This window comes from Mesoplodon mirus, assembly GCF_964341445.2.
Source record: "Mesoplodon mirus genome assembly, chromosome: 1".
Classification (NCBI taxonomy): domain Eukaryota; kingdom Metazoa; phylum Chordata; class Mammalia; order Artiodactyla; family Ziphiidae; genus Mesoplodon; species Mesoplodon mirus.
The window spans coordinates 6348029-6371990 of record NC_138976.1 but is presented as its reverse complement, the minus strand read 5'-3'; the positions used below and the strand labels follow the sequence as shown (position 1 = coordinate 6371990).

Sequence of the window (23962 nt, the reverse complement as noted above, 5' to 3'; positions counted from 1 at the left end):
GGATCTTCCCGGACCGGGGCACGAACCCGTGTCCCCTGCATCGGCAGGTGGACTCTCAACCACTGCGCCACCAGGGAAGCCCGGTTAATGGCAATTTTTAAAAATTTTTTCAATTTTATTTTTATGGCTGTGTCAAGTCTTAGTTGTGGCATGCGGGATCTTCTTTCAGGTGTGCAGGCTCTTCATTGTGGCATGCAGGCTTCTCTCTAGTTGTGAAGTGCAGGCTTTTCTCTAGTTGTGGTGTGCGGGTTTTCTCTTCTCTAGTTGTGGCACACAGGCTCCAGAGCACGTGGGCTCCGCAGTTTGTGGCACACAGGCTCTCTAGTTGAGGTGCACGAGCTCAGTAGTTGCGGTGCGCGGGCTTAGTTGCCCTGCGGCATGTGGGACCTTAGTTCCCGGACCAGGGGTGGAACCTGCATCCCCTGCAGTGGAAAGCGGATTCTTTACCACTGGACCACCAGGGAAGTCCCAGGTTAATGGAAATTTAACACTGTATAGCCTTACCTTTTTTTTATCTATAAAGGGATAAAAGAATTATGGCAAGGACTGAAACCCTCTTCAAAAAAAATAAAACACGTTCCCAGTATAAGTTTTTTGAGAAATAGGTTCAATACTATTTCATGCGGATCACATTCATTCTCCCATTTCACTCTTAATATCCTTCACAATCTGTTCTCATGTCACCTCTCTGGGAGATCCTACTCAACTCCCCGTTCTGTCAACATCAGCAGCATGCTTCCCGCAATGCCTGGAATGAAGTTCTCTCCATCTCAGATGCTCCCTCTCTGCTCTATCCATTCAATTTCTACCCATCCATCATACTCAAGTCCTGATTCTTCCTTCAGCCCTATCCCAACAACCTGTAATCCACATGGAGCTTTTTCAGCTGCAGAATCTATGAGCAACTTTTAAGCTCCTAGTATTTGCTGGTCATAAGACCAGGTGATTTCACATATGATGTACCTCATTAATCATTTTTTAACTACTGCTGCTCTGAATATCTTCACCCCGCAGCTTAGCATGTTATTATACACATTATCTGATTCTGCAATTGACCCGAGTTTTCCTTGTCTCTCTATCTCTTTGTTATCTGCTAACCAAGGCCCTCGAGACAGGTATTCATTATAATCTTACGATGCTCTGAACTATTTGTTCAATAAATACTCTAATAGAATGTCTAGGATGTTTAAAATATACTTAATCAGGGACTTCCCTGGCGGTCCAGTGGTTAAGACTCTGGGCTTCCACTACAGGGGGCTCACGATTCTAGCCCACGCACCTAGAGCCCGTGCTCCGCAACAAGAGAAGCCACCGCAATGAGAAGCCTGCGCACCGCAACGAAGAGTAGCCCCCGCTCGCTGCAACTAGAGAAAGCCCGCGTGCAGCAACGAAGACCCACCGCAGCCAAAAATAAAATGAATTAATTAAAAAAAATATTAAGAACCAGCTCCTGGCCAAGATAGACCATTTACTGTCAGTAAAAATTAAAATATTTTATTAAATGAGTTGCCGTACAAAAGCCTTTAGAACAATGAGGGGCACAAAGGAAATGCCAAGTATTGAAGCCACACACACACACAAACACACACACTCAAATAAGTAAATATCATTTATTTATTTTATTTTATATTCATGTTCATATATTCGTATAATATGAATATTTGTATTCATGTTTTATTCAGTTCACTTTTATTTTCAGATCTAGGGTATGGGAATGACCTATCATCTTACTTCACTCTAGTGCTATTTTGAACATTCACTTAGAGGCTTGTTGTTAGGTGTACTAAAGCAAAGTTAAGATAGATTCCCATGTTAGCATTTTCATGTAAATGACATAATGCATACTGGAAATAGTTCACTGAAGAGGCTTTTAAAAGTATTTGGTCTTTATATACATTCACTTTGGGGAGGACCCCACCCCCAACATTTCTGATACTCTGAGATTTTGACATTTTGACTTTCCTGTTACTTTTCTTTTCTTTTCTTTTCTTTTCTTTTTTTTTTTTTGCGGTACACACGGGCCTCTCACTGTTGTGGCCTCTCCCGTTGTGGAGCACAGGCTCCGGACGCTCAGGCTCAGCAGCCATGGCTCACGGGCCCAGCCGCTCTGCGGCATGTGGGATCCTCCCGGACCGGGGCACGAACCCATGTCCCCTGCATTAGCAGGCGGACTCTCAACCACTGCGCCACCAGGGAAGCCCCCCTGTTACTTTTTAAATGTTTGTTTACCCAAACTCCATTTGCTGTGTAAAAACCACTTATTTCCAAAGCAAAGAAGCGAAAATTAAGGTCAACAACATAGAGGCTGTAGTAATTGCTAGCAAATGAACTAAAACTGGGAGCTGAATGCAACGTTAAGAATACCTGTATGGGGGCTTCCCTGGTGGCGCAGTGGTTGAGAATCTGCCTGCTAATGCAGGGGACACGGGTTCGAGCCCTGGTCTGGGAGAATCCCACATGCCGCGGAGCAACTAGGCCCGTGAGCCACAACTACTGAGCCTGCGCGTCTGGAGCCTGTGCTCCGCAAAAAGAGAGGCCGCGATAGTGAGAGGTCCGCGCACCGCGATGAAGAGTGGCCCCCGCTTGCCACAACTAGAGAAAGCCCTCGCACAGAAACAAAGACCCAACACAGCAAAAAGTAAATAAATAAAATGAATAAACTCCTACCCCCAACATCAAAAAAAAAAAAAAAAAAAGAATACCTGTATGTGAAACATCTAACCATAGTAAATAATTTTATGTTTCAACATTCCTATCACAAATTCATTTTTTAAATATTGAGTGTCACAGCCTTGAGAAAAACCAAACCGCATCCTACTAATATTCAAAGTTGCGTCCTGTTTCCAAATATAAATACATTTATTCCACATTTGATAATTGGGGAAAATTTCCATTAAATTCCATTTCCCATATGAAGCATCAAAAAAGAAGAAAACATACCCGTATTACTCAGGACAAACATTAAGCATCAAAACAACCGAAACCATTCAGGATGTTCACTTAATACAGGCACACTGAGAAGCAAAAGAAACAAAACATAAACTCTACAGATATGACTGCTTACAGGACAGATATAAACAAGAGGATAACAAAGATGACTTTTCTAGAATCTTTGATTTGAACACTATCCACTTTTAAAGAATAGTCGCAGCAACGATATCCATTATTCTATACATTTTTCTCTTGTTGCAAACGAAAACAATTTTAAACTAAAAGATCAAGCTGCCGTTGAGAAACGTATTTCCTGCATTCATACAAACCACTTCCTCTTTTGAAAAAAAAATTGTTTTCTAAATTGTTACAGTGAACAATTCCTTCAGATAACCAGTCAGACATTTGATATGAAGCAAATTTGGGGAAAGCCCCAAAGATATTAACATGTTTAATAAAGATGTCAACCTCGTGGTTACAGCAAGGGCAGAGAAAAAAATTTAATAGTACAATTCCTTATACGTACAATAACTAAAGTAGTCATCTTGCTAGAGAATGTTTCCCCAAATGGTAAAAAAATTTAACACTCTGCTACTCAGCTGGCTTCAGTTAGAACAGAACCAACTTTGTCCTGCCCGTGCTTCACAGAGCAGGCATCCCTGATTCCAAGTGAGGACAGCCTCCCAAATTAGTAAATTTCATTTGTTTTATCAAGATAATTATCAAACTGATAATCATTCAAAGTAAATTCCTTCATTCTTGCTTAACACGGACATAGATTCCTTACTAAAATTGTATTTTTCTCTTTAAAAGATCCTATTATGTAATATATGACACATAAAAAGAGTGCATGCATATTTTATTGTCATTAGAAATGTGAAGTTTTATCACATACTTCTTAGAATTCTACCTTAATTCATAAATGACTCAGAATGTCCTATTCTACTTCATGATAGGGGCATCTATGTAGAATTTAAAAGCTAACAATGTTCAAAGCCAAATATGTTTGGAAGCTGTAATATCACACAAAAATGGAATGCAAACTCCCTAAGAAATGGATACACTGTTCTAAGGGTTCATGGTCAGCATTTTAAGTTAATTTAACTTTTAAAACATTTCCTTAAATCGGGTTATACAGTAAAACTCATGATTAGGCCAAATAGGGCAACTTCTCACATTGTATAGAGAACTCTTCTGGTTAGTCAACACTCAGAACTGCAATGAATTTGAATTAAGAACCCAAGTTAACTGTTTGATGGCAAACAACTGCCCAGAAAATGAAGACGTTAGCAGTCCAAGAATCACTCAAGTTAAATGAAACTAGACCTGTAAGAAAAGGAGAAATTGATGCCAGAGTTTAAAAACCATAACTTGAGCTCACTAACAACTTCTGCAGCTACTTGTAACCAGGAACTGCAGTTTCTGTTAAACAATATCCTATTTTGCACTTAGAAATTATGTAAGAGCCAACAGTCACAAGGCAAGGGCGAATTAGAGAAAGGGAATTATTCATTGCCTGACATGGATGAACTCAGTTTAATGCATGCATTTAGAAAACACTGTTCTCTCTGTTCGGAAATATTAGTTCACATTCCATTCATTTTGATAACCTTTTCCTTTTTCATCCCAGCACCGCACTAGCCAGCTGCAGCATTATCAGAAAGCAGAGATTAGGCACTGCCTCTCATCCACATTTGTCTAGCATGTTATTATTCCAAAGCACAGCGACAGATAAAACCCGACTTTAAAGTGTTTGTCACCAAAATGGCATTCAAGAAGTATGTAGGGAGCACATGGGAAAATTCACCAAACAGTCACTAAGTATTAGGAAGAAAACGAAAGGCAAATTCCTCAAAGTCAAGGACTGTGTGATTCCACGACGGTATCTATGCCACCACCACACCTCACCAGCACATAGGCAACAAATAATGGGTGAGGGAATGAATGGATGGGAACACTTCACAACTCAGGAATTCTGTCAACAAGTTAGATGCTTTTTAAAAATGACAATAAGGTCATGAAATCATGATTCCATTAGAATTCCCTTAAATTAAAAAATACATATATACGGTAACTCATTTGGGAGCCCATGTTTAAACAGAAATAGACAAATTTGGAATTTAGTTGGATGAAAAGCTATACCAAGCAGAAGCAAACTGCAAGAAAAAATTTACTAGAAATATTTTAATAAAATAAATTAATGGTTACTTAGCATTCTGATTCTTCACAAGTAATCTCCAAACTCTATAAAACTTGAAATACTGACTCCACTAAAAAGTAGTCTCTTGCCCACCTCTTTACACACTATACTCTACCCCCGGCCCCCCAAATCGAGAATACATCAAGAGTTTAAATGGTCCTTTGGCACCATGTCCAATCTGATGGCACTGGTCTTCTGAGAGATGGGGCCAAGGAGAGCTGGGCTCTCTGTATTTCTAAGCCTGATCCTTAAAAGTGTGTAACTTGGAAATGATAATATTCTGGTTGTCTAGGCTTTTTCCATCACACAACAATATTTTAATAGCAATGATGAAAATTTTAAAATAAAAGATGACCCACATATCGATTAAAGGCATAGAGAAGGCTTTATTGGGGGTAAGTAAAGACAACTGTATTAGTATATACATACATACATATGTATATATGTACACACTCACACACACACACACACACACATATACATACACACTCATATACGAAGTGTATAGAGAGCACCTGTATGCCAGAAAGAAGAAAATATATTTTTAAAATGAGCTAAAGGGACTTTCCTGGTGGTCCAGCAGTTAAGACTCCACATTTCCAATGCAAGGGGCCCGGGTTCAATACCTGGTCAGGGAACTAGATTCCACATGCCACAACTAAAGATCCCCCATGCCGTGACTAAAAATCACACATACCGCAATAAGACCTGGCACAGCCAAATAAATAAATAAATAAATAAATTTTAATGTTGACCTTGAATGCAGTTAAATCACTGCACTTTATATTTTCTTTTCTTCTTTTTTTTAATGTTTTATTATTTTATTTTTATTTATTTATTTTTGGCTGCGTTGATGTACACGGGCTTTCTTCTAGTTGCCACAAGCGGGAGCTACTATTCGATGTGGTGCGTGGGCTTCTCATTGCGGGGGCTTCTCTTTTTGCGCAGCACAGGATCTAGGCGTGCGGGCTTCAGTAGTTGTGGCTCACGGGCTCTAGAGTGCAGGCTCAGTAGTTGTGGCGCACAGGCTTAGTTGCTCCACGGCATGTGGGATCTTCCTGGACCAGGGCTCAAACCCGTGTCCCCTGCATTGGCAGGTGGATTCTCAACGACTGCACCACCAGGGAAGCCCCTAAATAAATTTTTTTTTAATAAAATGAGCTAAAGATTTGGGCACTTCAAAAAAGAGGTACTCAAATGGCAGATAATGGCATACAAAAAGATGCTCAACATCATTTGTCATCAAGGAAATGCAAATGCAAATTAAAACCACTACCAGAGTCCACTCCATGCTCATCAAAAAGGCTAAAATAAAAGGACTGAGAATACCAACCGTCCATGAGGGCAAGGAGCAGCTGCCGCTGTGTGTCGGTTGGTACAGCCACTTTGTCAAAGCTCTGACAGTGCACCGCGCCAAATACACACCCGTGACTCAGGGTTCCACCGCACCTCAGGTACACGCCCAAGGCAGAGAGACCATGGCCACCAACTGACATGTATAAAAATGTTCACAGGAGCTTTTATTCTTTTTTTTTTAGGAGCTTTATTCTTAATTTAGTCTCAATATGGAAACAGTCCAAACATCTATCAACCTGAGAATGGATAAATTGTGGTACATCCACACAATGGGCACCACATGGCAACACAAACCACCCCTGCATGACAAAAATATGAATCTCACAGACATCATATTGAGTTAGAGAAGTCAAACAGAAGAATATATATTATATAATTTGTATGAAGTACAGAAATAGGCTAAATGAATATATGTCAGAGGTCAGAATAACAGTTATTATTATTATTACAATAACTTTGGGGTGGGGGGAGGGTTCCAGGGAGCCTGCTGGGGTCCTAGAAATGTCCCTTATCTGGGGTGGTGGCACACGATTTCATATATATGTAAAAACTCATTGAGCTGTCCACGTGACATGTGGCCACATTATGGTATGTAAATTACACCTCAGTAAAAACCTATTTTAAAAGGTCTATAAGAACACATACCAATGGCGAGAGTGACCACCTCTGAGGAGGGTCTGGGAGGTGGAGGGCTGGACAGCAGAGAATACTTCCACCTGATCCTCAGTGCTTTAAGTTTTTTACAAGAGACTCCTATATTTGAGTAAGACATAATATGGTTTGATTTTTCCATGTTCCCTTGCAGTCCTTTGACTGCTCAATATTACAAGACAGATAGTAAGGACTACTTTTTCCATGTCCTTAAAAAGGAGGAAAAAAGTCTGGTTTTACCTTCAACTTGAGCGTATGGGTCACGAGCCATGAGATGACCTATTCCAACCTCTACTGGTTCTTTGACATAGCCAGCTTCACTAATTTCAAATCACTACAACTCATTCCAAGTCTTCAAATCCAAAGCTTTCTGACAGTGGCATAAAAACCATTCCATTGAACTCATTTTCTTTCCCCATCATTCTTCTAAGGCACATGGCATCCTCACAACATCCAAATACATTCACTGGCCCAGAGGTAAAACTGTCAGTTTTTTTTTCTTATGTCTACTTTCAACGTATAAATTTACATTTAGTTAAACTGGGTGCCTCAAGGCTAACAAATACCCTCTTGTAAGCAAATGACTAAACATCTGGCCACACACTGAACACAAAGCAACAACGTGGACTTGAGCAGATTTAGGCAATTTGAACACAGAGCCAATCCCTCTGTGCAACATTTAACTTCCCAAAAGGAGAAGAAGAAAATCAGGCTCCTACCCAGATCCTACGCAGCTTAGAAGATGCATGCACATATAGTTCCCATGAGCTGTGTCATCAAACACAAGCGTAGTTTAGGAAAGTCCATCCTACTCATGGTGGGAGCAGCTACAATGTCTTTGTAAACACAGGCATGGCATTCCAAGTGTCGTGGGGCTGACTGCTGGAAAAAGGAGGGGGAGTGATCTTGAATACAATTGGATAATTTAATCATGGGCAGAAACTGGAGGAAAAGATTTATATTAAATCTGAAGGCTATTAGAAGTCAAAATGGGAAATTACATTAAGTATCCATAAGAACTGAAACACTGCGTCCTTTCAGCTTGTTACTGACAAGAGGCTTCACTGCTGATAATGCAAAAACTGATATAACAATCAAATCACAGTTTGTTTTGGGGAAATTACAGTGCTTCAAGTGATACTCATAAGCAAAATAACTTAAGAATTCCAATGTTTAGACATTGCTCTATGAGCTTCAACATTTGTGATGCTAAAATCCAGTAATTTATCACATCCTTAGGGAGGAGGTAAATAGTACTTCCATAAAAAAAACAAAATGACTCTCTACGTATGAGAAATAATAATAGGACTTCCCTGGTGGCGCAGTGGTTAAGAATCCGCCTGCCGATGCAGGAGACATGGGTTCGAGCCCTGGTCCGGGAAGATCCCACATGCCGCGGAGCAACTAAGCCCGTGTACCACAACTACTGAGCCTGCACTAGAATCCCCGAGCCCGCAAGACACAACTACTGAGCCCACGTGCCACAAGTACTGAAGCCCGCTCGCCTAGAGCCCATGCTCCACAAACAAGGAGTCACTGCAATGAGAAGCCCGCACACCGCAATGAAGAGTAGCCCCCACTCGCCACAACTAGAGAAAGCCCGCGTGCAGCAATTAAGACCAACACAGCCATAAATAAATAAATAAGTAAATTTAAAAATAAAAAAGAAAAAGAAATAATAATACATCCTTGGAAATATTAAAATAGTTGAGGAGAGCAATTCAATTTGGTAGCACCTTCCAAAAGTCCTAAAGCTGCAACTGGACCCAGCAATTGCACGTTTGTTAAGTTAACTACCTTGGATCTGACCTGAGGGAGGAAAATTAAAAAGTCATCCTGGAAATTTTTCAATCACAAAGGACTAGAACTCACACAGCATGTGTGGATCCCCAACCCCAAGTTGGAAATTCAGATTGATGCAGTCCTGGACTGGTAGTGACCCCAGGTAATGCCAGCTCCCTGGAGAACCCACTTTAAATGTAGGCCAGAGATGAAATTCCAAGAAACGCACATTTATAATCACACACACTCTGTTTTGAATCTCACATGTTTTTCTGCTGTGACATACTTTCTTATGTGACTGAAATATAAGGCAATGATGTTGGTATAACATAGAAGGCTTGCCAGTCTATATGCAATTTTTCACAGTAAATTAATGTTTGGAAGCAATTACAGGTAAGCCTTAGCAAGGTCATGCAGATTTTAAGAAAAAGGGTAAGTATGCCTGAAACTAATATAATATTGTACGTCAATTATACTTCAATTTAAAAAAAAAAAGAAAGAGGGCTTCCCTGGTGGCGCAGTGGTTGAGAGTCCACCTGCCAATGCAGGGGACGTGGGTTCGTGCCCCGGTCTGGGAGGATCCCACATGCCGCAGAGAGGCTAGGCCCGTGAGCCATGGCTGCTGAGCCTGCGCGTCTGGAGCCTGTGCTCTGCAGCGGGAGAGGCCACAACAGTGAGAGGCCCACATACTGCCAAAAAAAAAAAAAAAGAAAGAAAAAGGCTAAAAATCTACAGAATTGCAACTAGTGGCTGCTTCAGTGGCTTCAAGAACTGCTACAGTACTCATTCTGTTGAACTACCTGGTAAAGCTACGTATGCAAAATCTGGAAAGATATTTCCACCTGTGACAGAACAACAGATAAGTGCAGGAAGTATTTATCCAGAATCAGATTTTTCATTTTGCTGAAAGTGAATGCTTCCAAGGACCTACATGTCTTAAGGACCTAATACTCAGAAGGACCTACATCTTAAAGGACAAGGGCTGTGATACTCAGTTCAAACGCTAGCTGTTTTACTAGGATTGTTGTTTTGTTGGTTCTCTGGTTACAAAGTTCTGTAAGTATTGAGTGATCTATTTCTAAGCCTATTTTCCCCTAAGTCCTGTTCATTACTTTTAGCAGCTCTTTTTTTTTTTTTTGCAGAACATAAAGGTTTTCAGCAACGCATTTATGGCATTATAGAAGAAAGGACAAAAATATAGGAGGAAACAAGTCAGCAGACACAACAAACTGAAGAAACAGGCCCACATAAATTGCAGATACTGAAATTAATCAAATAGAGAATATAAAGTCAGTGTGTTTAGTATGTTTAAAGAAGTAAAATATGGTACAAGGGTGTGACAAAGCAACAAGAAAATAACAAATGACTATATAGATTTTAAAGAGAACTACAAAGAACTTCTAGAAATGAAAATGTAACAACTGAAATTAGAAACTCAATGGACATGTGAAACCACAGATTAGACACAGTTTAAGAGAGAATTACTGAAATGAAAGTTATATCTAAAGGAATTACATGGCACACAGCAGAGAAAGAGAGAGACAAAGAGATGAAAAATACAAATATAGCTTAATAGGCATGGAGGATAGAGTAGATATTTTAACTAATGCCTCATAATCAGAGTTCCAATGGAAACAACAGAATGAGGAATAGGCAAGCATCAGAAAATTCCAATCTGGAGGCAATAAGCCCAATGAATCAAAAGGTAGATAAAGAAAGTCACCCCTATTTTAAAGACAAAAAGACAAGAAAATAGATCTTAATAGTTACTAAAAAGAAGAGACAGATTATCTTCAAAGGATTAACAATTATACTGGCTTCTCACACACTGTGACTTCTCAACTACAAACGGGAGTCAAAAGATGGCAGCATAAGACCCTCCAGGTGCAATACAATCACCCTAGGGCTGTACACATGGAGAAATCATGTTTCAAGAATGAAAGTGAAAAAAAGACAGTCCTAATCAAACAATAACTGAGATTTTACTGTAATAAATCTCTGCTAAGGGAACTTCTAAAGGTGTCCTTTGGGAAGAAGGAATAAGACCCCAGGTACAAAAAGGAATGGTGAACAAAGAAAATAGAAAGTATACTTACAGAAGTATAAAAAAAAATTAATGCAGTTGAACCAAAAATATTCACAAATACATTGCAATGTTAAGAGGGAGCTGGTTTAAGTTAAAGTTGTCTGGGTGGACATTAGTAAAGATCACAATTTACTTTATAGTTAGGCCGAACATATATGTTAAAATGTCTAAGACTTCCCTGGTGGCGCAGTGGTTAAGAATCCGCCTGCCAATGCAGGAGATACGGGTTCAAGCCCTGCTCCAGGAAGATCCCACATGCCACGGAGCAACTAAGCCCATGTGCCACAACTACTGAGCCTGCGCTCTAGAGCCCATGAGACACAACTACTGAGCCCACATGCCACAGCTACTGAAGCCTGCGTGCCTAGAGCCCGTGCTCTGCAACAAGAGAAGTCACCACAATGAGAAGCCCTCGCACCGCAACGAAGAGTAGCCCCCATTTGCTACAACTAGAGAAAGCCCACTCACAGCAACAAAGACCCAATGCAGCCAAAAAAAAGTCTAGGTTTACCAAATAAAGCACAGAAACACAATACATAATCTCCAAAGCAGTAGAGGAGAAAATGGAGTGAGGAAAACAAAACACAATTTTCAAAAATCCAAGAAGGCAAGAAACAGAGAGTACCAGGGAAAGGGGGAAGGAAACATAGAAAAAGTGAAACAAATAGAAATAAAATGAGAAGGTATACATCCATCCAAACTCTCCAGGTGAAAGGTAAAGACCATCAGACTGTATTAAAAAGAAATCCAGGGCTTCCCTGGTGGCGCAGTGGTTGAGAGTCCGCCTGCCGATGCAGGGGACGCGGGTTCATGCCCCGGTCCGGGAAGATCCCACATGCCGCGGAGCGGCTGGGCCCGTGAGCTATGGCCGCTGGGCCTGCGCGTCCGGAGCCTGTGCTCCGCAACGGGGGAGGCCACAGCAGTGAGAGGCCCACGTACAGCAAAAAAAAAAAAAAAAAAAAAAAAAAAAGAAATCCAGCTATATGCCATTTACAAAAGACACATCTAAATATGGGAACAAAGAAACATGTAGACTAAAACTATGGGAAAGACTTGCCAGGCAAATGCTGACCCAAAGAAAAGGCTGGTTTATGTTGGGTAAAATAGACTTCAAGGCATAAAGCATGACTGTGGAAAGAAGATCACCATATATCAGTAAAAAATTAAATCACATTGAAGACATTACAATTCTAAACTTTATTCTTTAATAAAACAGCTTTACAATGGAAGAGCAAAATGGACAGAAAGTGACAAATCTTCCATCGTTATCATCGTAATAGTTAACGTAATGATCACTGGCCACTGCCATAAATGGCTTTGAGTATCTTGTACATATTATCTCAACCAACACTCGCATCAATCTTTTCCTTCTGTGTTCCCATTTTACAGACAAGGAAAGTGAGGCACAAAGAAGTGACATATCTCTATCAAAATACTTTACAACAAGTAGACAAAAAATCCTTAATTATAGGAAGATGTGAGTAATCAGCAAGTTTGCTCTAATGAAAAAATGTAGAACTCTGCAACCAAGAAATGGAAAATACACATTCTTTTCAATTACTTGGAGAACATTTATAAAAACTGACCCTGTACTAGGCTATAAGACAAGTCTCAACAAACGTAAAAGTCTCAAACTCAGACTTTCTATAACCACAATGCAATTAAATCAGAAATCATTAACAAAAAGATAAATTTAAATACGTCATACAATTGGAAATTTAAAAATATGCTTCCAAATAAATTACTGGAGAGACTAAATAGTAAGTGAAAAATATCTGGAAATGAACAATAATAATACTACTGCATACCAAAATTCGTGGGTTGCAAATAAAACAGTAGTTAAATGGGAACTTTGTTCCTTAAATGCTTACACTAGAAAAGAAGAAAAGTTGAAATGAGGAAAGCATCTGAAGAAAGAAATTTTTAAAAGGGCAATAAAATAAATCCAAAGATATTGACAGAAGAGGAAGAGGAGGAAGAAGAAGAAAAAGAAAATAAATAAAATAGAAAGTAAAAAGAAGTTCCATAAAGATAACTTTTGGTTCTTGTAAAATACTAAAAAAAAATTATTTTAAAAAACAGACCCTCGGGACTTTCCCAGTGGTCCAATGGTTAAGACTCTGTGCTTCCACTGAAGGGAGCATGGTTCGATACCTGGTTGGGGAACTAAGATCCCACGTGTTGCACAGCGTGGCCAAAAACAAACAAACAAACAAACAAATAAATAAAAGATGAAGACCATTAATGTCCTTTGAAAAAAAAAAAAACAGACCCTCGGAGTTCCCTGGTGGCACAGTGGTTGGGAGTCTGCCTGCTGGTGCAGGGGACACGGGTTCGAGCCCTGGTCAGGGAAGATCCCACATGCCGTGGAGCGACTAGGCCCGTGCGCCACAGCTACTGAGCCGGTGCTCTGGAGCCCATGAGCCACAGCTGCTGAGCCCATGTGCCACAACTACTGAAGCCCATGCGCCTAGAGCCCATGCTCTGCAACAAAGAGAAGCCACCGCAATGAGAAGCCAGCGCACCGCAAAGAGGAGTATCCCTCACTCACCGCAGCTAGAGAAGGACCGCGCAGCAGCAAATATCCAACACAGCCAAAAATAAATAAATAAATAAATATTTAAAAATATATACATTATTAAAACGAAACAAAACAAAACAGACCCTTCCCGGGACTTCACTGGTAGTTCAGTGGTTAAGAATTGCCTTCCAATTCAGGGGACGTGGGTTCGATCCCTGGTCGGGGAACTAAGATCCCACATGCCGTGGGGCAACTAATCCTGCACGCCGCAACTACTGAGCCTGTGCACTCTGGAGCCCATGTGCCACAATTAGAGAGAAGCCCACGCCGCATCGAAAGGTCCCGCATGCCACAACGATGATCCCGGGTGCCACATTTAAGACCAAATGAAGCCAAATAAATAAATAAATAAGAATTGATTTTTTAAAAAAAGGCCCTCCCCAAAAAGTATAAATAAATAATATTAGGAATGAATAAGGGGGACACAATATATGCAGCAAAAAATTAACGTGGGATAATATTATGGGCAACTTTTGGCCACTAAATTTGAAAACTTGGGATGAGATGGATATATTTCCAGAAAAATATAACATACCAGGATCAACCAAAGAAAAAGACAGTAAAGGAATTGGATCAGTAGTTAGAAACTCTCCCACAATGAAGTATTACAAAATATTTAAGGAACAGTTAATTTCATCTCACATATATTATCCAGAGAATAAAGAGCAACACTCCAAAACTAAAAAGAAGTAAAGCAAACTAGAACAGCCAAGAAAGAAAAATTACAGATCAATTTCAAAGACTATAGATGCAAAATCTTAAAATGTTAACAAAATAAATTCAGCTCTGTATAAAAAAAATACATCATAACCTAGTTATATTCATCCCAGGAACGCTAATTTGGTTCAATACAAGAAAATTTAATAATGTAATCTACCCGTTAATGGAGTAAAGGAAGCAGAAAAGGTATTTGATGATGTTCAATATTAAGTCAAGCTTTAAAAAAAAAAACTTCTTGGCAAAATAGAAAAAGAAGGGAAATCCCTTAGCCCAATAAAGGGTATATTATAATCATGCTTAATGGGGGAAACATTTAAAGCACTCTCTTTATAGTCTAGAACGAGATAAGGAAGTCCACAATAACTGCTACTGCCAGCATAATAGAGGTCATAACGAGCAGAGCAAGACAAGAGAAATAAATAAAAGACATAAAGATTGAAACAGAAGAAATAAGACTGTCATTATTTGCTGGTGTTATGACTGTCTCTACGGAAAACCCCAAAATAGAAATAAAAAGAGAGTTTAGCAAGCATCTGGCTCTAAAATTAAAATATAAAAGTTATGTGTTCTATAGTCCGCATGAATTAAGTAAAAAACATAATATCAAATGAAAAACAGTCAAGTCACAAGAAAAGAAATGAAAGTATGATTTTGTTTCTATAAAGGTGAAAAGGGCGCAAAATTATGAAATAAACTCTTTGGAGATACAGACACCTTCGGTAAAGCTATGAAGAAGCGAGGAGATGATTAACACCAAATTAAGAATAAAGTTTACCTCTAGGGTGAAGAGAAGGATGAAGTTAGGAAGGGAGACTTGAAAGGCAACAATAAGATTTTTATTTCTTAAGATAGATTGTGGATTAGCAGCTGTTCCCTTTGTTACTATTCTTTACACTGTACATGTGTAGTATACATAATCTTTTTTAAAGAAAAGGCTCTGAGGGAATTCCCTGGCGGTCTAGTGGTTAGGACTCTGTGCTTCCACTTCAGGGGGCACGGGTTCGATCCCTGGTCAGGGAACTAAGATCTCGCAAGCCACGCGGCGCGGCCAAAAAAAAAAAAAGTAAAATAGCTTTGTTTAGAGACCAGGAAGGAATGGTGGAGGCTCTGAAAGGTATTTTATTAACCACAGTTGGATGTTTTAATTTTTTTCTCCCACTTCATTTGGTTGTATTTTCAGGTATTTCTACAATGAGCAAGGATAGATAGCTTTTTTTTCCAAGAAAAGGTCATAATAGTAATGCCTTTTAAAAAGTCTTTCAATAAATAAAAATCACTCCAATTTTACATTTAGGGTATAAAATATTTGCTACAGAATGCATACCTTTGTGCCAGGCATGTTTCTGGGACACATATACTGATTTTACCTCCTTTAACCCCAAATGTTTTTTGATAAACTTTGGGTCAATTTATTTTAATGGAATAACATATTAAATACTTCGGGGAATTAATATTTTATGAGAACTTATAACAAATTTATGGTAACTTTACCAGCAAATTAATATATCTTTTGGTAAAGTAAGTATCTCCACTCAAGATCAAATATAGGCATTAAGAACGTGGGGCTTCCCAGGTGGCGCAGTGGTTGAGAGTCCGCCTGCCGATGCAGGGGACACGGGTTCGTGCCCGGGTCTGGGAAGATCCCACATGCCGCGGAGCGGCTGGGCCCGTGAGCCATGGCCGCTGAGCCTGCGCGTCCGGAGCCTGTGCTCCGCAACGGGAGAGGCCACAGCAGTGAGAGGCCCGCGTACCGCAAAAAAAGAATGTGTTTTCTAATATATTAGAGAATTTTAGAGGAAGGCATGCTAATATATATCTAGGCTTTAAGCAAGGAATTTGGCAGAATTGGGCAATAAATAACACTATTTTCTGAGCAAATTCAACTCCAAATAATCTGGCAAAAGTGAAAGAAATCTACGCAAAAGCAGGGGTTTTCCCCACGTAAAGCATGAGTCTGTGAATGCCAAAATAGCCCTGGGCAGTCACCAGTGAATACTGTTATTTAACAGCCTACTTTTGTTTACACTAACATTGATGACTTTTATAAAAAGAAACTTTAACTTCCAGGGGAAAAAACACAGAGGGAACCACAGGAAGACACAGTACAAGCTTTATAATAATATTCCTAATTGCCAATACAAGTCCATTTCGGGAAAAGCTTTTGGGAGGACTTTCCAATGCAAGCCTTCAAGTACAACCTGTTATCAACCTGAATGAATCCATTAGAACACAGGCCACTTGTGTGAATCTCTTTACCTTTTGAACAGAAGCACTGTAAGCGGCCGAGCTCTTCCAGATGGCACTGGACAGTCTGCTCCAGTTTTTAAGAGGTTGACTTTTTCTTTGAAAAGCCATTATGAAAGAACCACAGTCTGCGGAAACCACCCCCTAAGGTATGTTCATGGTCTAAGTCTCCGTGTCTGATGACTAAATAAATCAACAAAACTGCTCAGATCATAACACCGAAGATTCCCCAAATTTTAGATTCTCCCCCTGCCACCCCACCGCCAACATCCCTCCGTTGACACAAAATGAAAATGATCCCAAGTTAAGTGGCCTTTTGTGGTTGCAGCAGAAAGGAGAACTTGGGGACCAGCAGTCTGGGAGGATACGTGATGAACATTAAAAAGGGAAATGAAAGAAAGACCCTCACTTTCACCTTACCTTTTCAACATCTGCCTTTGTAACATTTATGTCAGCATCCATTTTCTCAAAGTACTGCTGGGCTCGGTCAGCCTCTTTGCAATCCCGCTCAAAACGTCTTTTACTCTAAAAGCAGAGGAAGATGGTGGGGGGGAAAGTAATTTTTAATGAAACTATGAGATTCTTATGAGAAGATGTAATTTTATCGACATCTGCCCCCACCCCCCGAAAGCTTTCTTCTCCAAACTGATTTGTTCCGTGTCATCATTTCAGGAAGTTATTTCAAAATCCACATTTATTTCCATCCAAACTGTCTAATCTTTGTTCTTTCCATATGATTTTTAGAAAAAGACTCTGCTTGAACTCTTTTGGGCTTAACATTTTACTTTAAGTAATGATTTCTCGAAACCAGTTAAATTCAAATTATAAAAATCTCTCAAGACAATAAATAGTGTCTCTGTTTGTTTTGTACTTACTGGTTGATTCAAGCTTAAGTTAAATTCAAACGAGGAAATCTATAAAGACATTTCTTGAGAGGTTAGGTTTTCACTTACTGATTCTAGTTGCTTCCAGCAAGTCTCTATGTGCTGCTGTGCCTTCCGTCCGTCATGAAAGTGCTGGAGGGGGGAACAAACCCATAATTAGTACCCCCTCTTTCTCATATTAACACTTGAGAAAGAAAAATTCATCCACTTCAATGATATTTAAATATTGAATATCTAGCATGTGCATGCCAGAGAAATTTAAGAGTTAAAAAATAAACGGGAAATGAAAACAGTAATAGTCAAGAGTTCATTTTCAAACTTTAGCTATAATAATACTGAATGCTAAGACTTACATACACCAGTTGTAAAAATGACAGGAATGCTTTATTAAGACGGCAATCACTTTGATCTTTATTTTTAATTGCTTTGAGATGTAATTCATATACCAAAAGATTCACCCATTGACATTGTTCAGTTCAATGGATTTTAGTATAGTCACAAAATAGGCAACCCTCACGTCAATTTTAGAACATTTTTATCACCCCCCAAAAAAATGCCATACCTCTTAGCTGTCACCCTAGGCAACCACCACACCACTTCCTGTCTGTATAGATTTGCTTATTCTGGAAGTTTCATATGAATGGAATCGTACAATATGATGTCTTTTGTGACTGACATCATGCCTTCATTATTTCATAATGTTCACTTAGCCTAATGTTTTCAAGGTTTATCCACATGATCACATGTATCAGTACTTTATTCCTTTTTATTGCGGCGTGATATTTCTTTGGGTGACTATACCACATTTTGTTCGTCCATTCACCAGCTAATGGGCATCTGGCTGTTCCCAGTTTGGGGCTATTATGAATAATGCAGCCGCAAACATTTGTATAAGTTTTGTGTGGATAGATGTTTCCATTACTTAGATTTTCTTAAAACTTAAAATTCATCTCCCTGCCATCTGCAAAGGCCCTGAGGCAGGTATGTGCTTGGTGTTGACCATCAAGGACACCAGAGGGCCAGACCAAAGTGAGCCTCAAGAATATGAGGAGATGGGGTCAGAGAAGAAAGGGGCAGCCTGTGCAGGGTCTCATAGGCTTTTTGTATGAATGAGCAGGGGATCTGTAGATGCCGTAAAGGAAGGTTCCAGGTGGGAGTCTCTCTCCAACCCTGGAAACGATGGAGACTTGGACCATGGGGTAGCAGTGCAGGTGGTGACAGAGGCTCAGATTCTGGGTGTCCTTTGCTCAGGAAAACGACTAGGATTTGCTGGCGAATCAGCTCAGACGTGGGCTGTGAGATACAGAGGGGTCCTAGTGATTCCAAGGTTGTTCAGACTTGCATGGACTACGTGAACAGAAGCCCTTGCCCTCTGGTTCTGTTAGATTTGCCACGGAGAGGGTTCTGGCATATCAGAGGGCGTGAATTTCCATCTGCAGCTTTCCCTCGCTAGGATGCCAGGGGCTGGCCAGGTCCTTTGACCAAAGGCCACAGCTCTGTTCAGGCAGCACCCCTGCAGCTGATCTCTGAAGTTCCTTCAAGGCTGCCTTGCCCTTTGAGACCCAGGGCCATGGCAGCTCCCCACCATGATTAGCCTGGGGGTACCGGTCCATCCCTTACTGCTTTTCCTGAGACCTTTCCACAAGTGGTAAATGCTCCTTTTAATAAATGGCCTTCCCTCAATGACTAGGCTTGAATGTGCTGTCTGTTTCCTGGCCGCCGAGGTAAGCACGGCTGGGAAGGGTGTGCTGTAGAGAAGGCATGGTGAAAGGGGGACAGGCACGGACAGGTCCCCTCGGTACAGCCTCAGAGCCTTCTCTCTCAATTGTCAGTGCCTATGGCTTAGCCGAGTCACAAAAGGTAGCTGACTCCTGGGAGGCCAGGGAGGAGGAGACAAAATCAGATTTTTTTTTTTTTTTTAAGAACAGTGCTCCTTTATAAGGGAATGTTTTCTTGTCTCTCTTCTGAGGTCATGTTTCACCATTTTAAGAGCCTCTTGACAGCAAGGTTTATCCATCTAGCAATTTTTTGGTCTAGAGGAGCCCCGTGGGGCTTCATTTTTCAAGTCTCATAATAGACACAGGGATAGGACCGAAAAGAGATGGAGTCAAAGGTAGGAATAAACAAGCAAGAAAGGCTTGGGCTTCGGGAGGAGTAAGGTAAGCTGAGAGCAGAGTTAGGGAGCTTTGGAGGAAGTACAGGTTTTCTGAAAGCCACATATATCGTTTTAAAGAAGGAGGGAGGGAGGGCCTGGGGAGGGAGGGGGGCAGGAGGCTCCGGAGGGAGACCAAGGCTCAGCTGTGACCCTCGGCCCTGAGAGTCCCTAGTCATTGTCCCAAACAGTCCAGAGGACCAGCCCCATTTCCTAAGCAGGTCCCCTGTGTTCTGCAGTTTGCAGAAAAGATACCTCCATTCCCCCAAATCTTACTTCGAGATTCAAAGACAGACACAAAAAGAAAAAGAAAAGCTCAGCACCCAATTCAGAGCTGGGCTCTAGGCTTCCGCTCCAACTCGACAGCAACTCTGAAATGAATGTTTTCACAAAACGAAAGCTCCCTCACAGCCAGGGCCGTCCTGATGGAGAGGAAACGCACACAAAGAACATGGAGAAGTGACGGACACGGCACAGGAAAGGTGGACTGGGCTTTACTAGCAAAGGAATCTTCTCTGAAGACAATAGTGTTCCAGAAAAGGTCATGTTTTTGGAAGCACGAGGGATGATTTTTATTGAAAATCTACTACATAGTAAACTCTCTTGTCACTTCTTCATTCCAAGGTTCAAAAATAAATATGAATGTATTTTTCAAGCACGGTGTGGACCTTGCTTGACGTTACTGGTGAGCTTTTTGCCAGGAAGGACTCCTGTCACAACACACCCCATGACACCACAATTCGGTGGGACTGAAACAATTATCTGAGAACTACACCTGTGATTGCATTTCATGTAGGAAAAAAAATCTAGGTGTCACTGATTTTCCTTCCAGTCTTTCTTGCCTAGTATGTTTTCCTCCAAAATGGATTTGCCTACAACACACAAAAACAACCTTGTGGGCTTCCCTGGTGGCACAGTGGTTGAGAGTCTGCCTGCCGATGCAGGGGATGCGGGTTCGTGCCCCGGTCCGGGAAGATCCCACATGCCGTGGAGCGGCTGGGCCCGTGAGCCATGGCCACTGAGCCTGCGCGTCCGGAGCCTGTGCTCCGCAACGGGAGAGGCCACAGCAGTGAGAGGCCCGCGTACCGCAAAAAAAAAAAACCAAAAAACCTTGTGCTGCCTGATCCCTTAGGAAACTAATGGATGGAACAAAAGCCCTCTTGACAGTTCTGAGCATCCCATGACCTAAATAGCAGCGGCCCTTTGTAACTAGCTCCATCTTCCCTCCTTTAATCGGAAAAGCTACCTTAACAGTTACAAAGTTAAATAAAGCAACCAGCTTGCCAGATGTGTTTGTTGTTTATTAACAAACAATGGTCGAACATTTCTTCGTTGGGCAGATAGCAAGTGTGGATCTAAAAACTGTGTCTCCAAGCGCTAAATAAAGAGGAATTGTTCTCTAGAAAAAGATAATAGGCACTTCTTTTGGAGCCACGGAGTGAAGTCATCACAGCTCTTTTCTCCTATCAGAGAAGAGACAGGAAATGCCATCTCTAGAGACCCAGAAAAATGCTCTTTGCTTTCTCCTGTAATAAGATGCTTTAGTTTCTCTTCAAACATAATAATAGACCTTTTAAAAATGCCTGATGGTATCTGGGATGACAGCTAAACTTACTTTCATTTCAACTTTTTGGTCGAACCTTAAAAATATACAGGTAAAATCTATACAAATAAAATCAGCCTTGAAAAATTTTTTAGAAATTTCCTGGGGACCAGGGGTAGCTGCGATAAAAAAATCACAGGGAACCTAAAATAGGCAAGCATTAACTTAAAGCAAAATGACAATGTCAAAGCTTCTAAGGAGATTTTACTGCACTGCAAGAAATCATACTTAGGCTGAATAGACAAACGGTGAGAATGTTTATTATTCACATGTTACAATTAGGTACAACAGCTGCTCATTTTACTATATATGTATAATATTTCATTAATTTTTAAAACTACATTTAAAAAAGCAAAATATGGCATTGATGTGAGAACAGCCACTTCAAAAAAAAAAGTGGAAAAAAAAAAGAATAAACACTCAACTAAGGACAGTCAGCCATCTGGAATTTTAAATAAAACTCAGATTCCACAGATGAAAACAAAGGAACACAAAAACTTGAAAAGGCCAAGAGAAAAGGAGCTTCCAGAAAACATGTCTGCGACAAATATTAGAATTTCCTCAAAACCTACAATGTGGTGGGTTTGAGTACTAGCAGCTTCTAAGCCTGACTCAGGATTAATTAACATAGCGATAAATCTGTGTGTGTAGATCTTTATGTGGACCGTGTAGGAAAGCTGTGAAGCATCTTCAGACCTGCTCAAGGGAGCATTCTGTCACCTCACCGAAGTCCCAAACCATAAACCCAGAAACGTTCCTGAGAGGAGTTGCATTCTGCTTTTCTTCAGTAAGGCCTGTTTTCCCCAAATTGATTTATAATAAAAATACCTTCTCTATGAACTTGTTTAAAGTTCCTAAAAATGCCTGCCTCCCCGTGCCATGTTTTCAGTTATTTAACTTCCCCCGTAACACTGACCATCCAGGCACTGGGCAGCACCCCCACTCCTACCCGCCCCCCGCCCCCCAGTCCAGGTCCAGGTCCAGCAGCCCTGGCCAAGTTTCCTTCATCCCCTCTCCTGCTGAGCCCTTACCCCACCGACCCTCTTATTCTCATACTGGCTTTTACTCCCCAGAACTCTCCCCACATCCACACTTTTTTTTTTTCTTGGCTTTGCCGTGCAGCTTGTGGGATCTTAGTTCCCTGACCAGGGACCGAACCCCAGGCCTCGGCAGTGCGAGCACTGAGTCCTAACCACTGGACCGCCAGGGAATTCCCCATATCCACACTTTTTACCTAGACTCCAGTAGTCTTTTTTAAACTGTTCTTAAAAACGATCCCTTCTTTCACATCCCTTAAAATTCTAATTCCTCTGAAGAATCCCGATTAACTCAGGATGAAAGGATCTTCAAATAATCAGTATTAAGCAGCAAATGACTCAGATTCCTCACTTGATCTCTTCCAAGGGTATGAAACTGTTCTTCCAAACCAAAACAAGGAAAATCGTCCTTAATAAGGATTTTAGGTAGAGTGCGAGGTTGATGGGTGAAACTTTCGGGACAGTAATCCTTCCTTGGGCTGAAAGATCTTAAAATCTAACTCAAATCGTTCACTCGACAGGTGTTAATTCCACACCCACATGTGCAGGGTGTTGCTTTACTTGTGAATTAAAACAAAGCCCCTTTCCTAGTGAAATAGTGGACACAGCAGTAAGAGAAAGAGGGTAAGGAACTAAAGAGGAATGGGTGTGGGTGCAGGCAGCATTTAGATAGGGCGGTCTGGGAGGATGCTTGAGCAGAGACTTGAATAAAGTGTAGGAGTGAAATTGCAAAGTTCTCGGAAACACCCTTCCAAGCAGCAGGAACAGCTAATGCAGATGCTTTGAAGTGGGAAAGGGCTTGGCGTATCCAAGGAACAGCTAGAAGCCAGTGCAATTAGACTGAGAGGAAGGATAAGGCAGAAGAAGAAGGCAAGGGCTAGACCGTGGACAGCCTCCCAAGCCACATGAGCACAATGGAAAGCTACTGGAAATTTTAAGAAGGGAAGGGACATGGTCTGATTTGCACTATCACAAGGTTGTGCTGGCTGCTGTATAGAGAATGGACTGAATGGGGGCAGGAGGTGCAGGGGGACCAGGCAGGAGGATGGGGACCACCTGCCTAAGTATGAGCTAGTGGTGGAGACAGAGATGGGGAGCTGGATCACGGACCATGGGGCAAGCCTGGAAGCAGAGATAAATTAAAAATAAAAGGCTTAGGACAGTCCTCCAGATGAGAGATGATGAGAGACTGGATGTGGTGACAAGTGTTTGGATTCAGAACAATTACTGAAGGGGGAGCCGACAGGACTTGACATTAGACAGAAGATGGGGCATAAGGGTAAAGTAAGTCCTGGGTGCCCCACGTTTTTGGCCAGAACAACTGGGTTAAAAAGGACTGCCATTCACAGATGACAGGAATTACAGTTTGGAATGGGGCATGATAAAGGATAAACTTTGGGGAATCCAAAGTTTGTTTTGGACAGGTTGACAGGGCCACCGCATTGCACAGCTCTGGGGCATCCTTCACACTATTGCTGGGCTCCAGGGCCTCTGCTGACAGCGGTGTAGACATGGGTGATGGGTGATGCTATATCGGACATTTAAGGGGAGATGACTGGATATAGGAGAGTCAGGTGAGACACACCACAGTAGTCAAGAAATTCTCACACTTTTAGAAGAAAAAGAAGGTCTCATTCTAACTTACAAGGGGGAAATACAAAACCCAAAGTCGCATTTCAAATCCATGAAATCAAGGACAGAATTTAAGGATCCTGATAATTAAGTATGTGACCCC

At 41.1% G+C, this 23962-nt stretch overlaps 1 protein-coding gene across 7 annotated transcripts in view; it reads right to left on the bottom strand.

Moving 5' to 3' along the window:
• Window positions 1–23962, bottom strand: part of FNBP1 (formin binding protein 1) — a 137755-nt gene that overhangs the window by 46371 nt on the left and 67422 nt on the right. For all 7 annotated transcript variants that reach the window (XM_082624236.1, XM_082624234.1, XM_082624235.1 and 4 more), the window contains exons 5-6: window positions 17505–17567; window positions 16972–17076 (exon numbers count right to left, since the gene is read on the bottom strand). In XM_082624236.1, the coding sequence (XP_082480362.1) occupies window positions 16972–17076; window positions 17505–17567 (168 nt within the window). The remainder of the gene's footprint in view (window positions 1–16971; window positions 17077–17504; window positions 17568–23962) is intronic.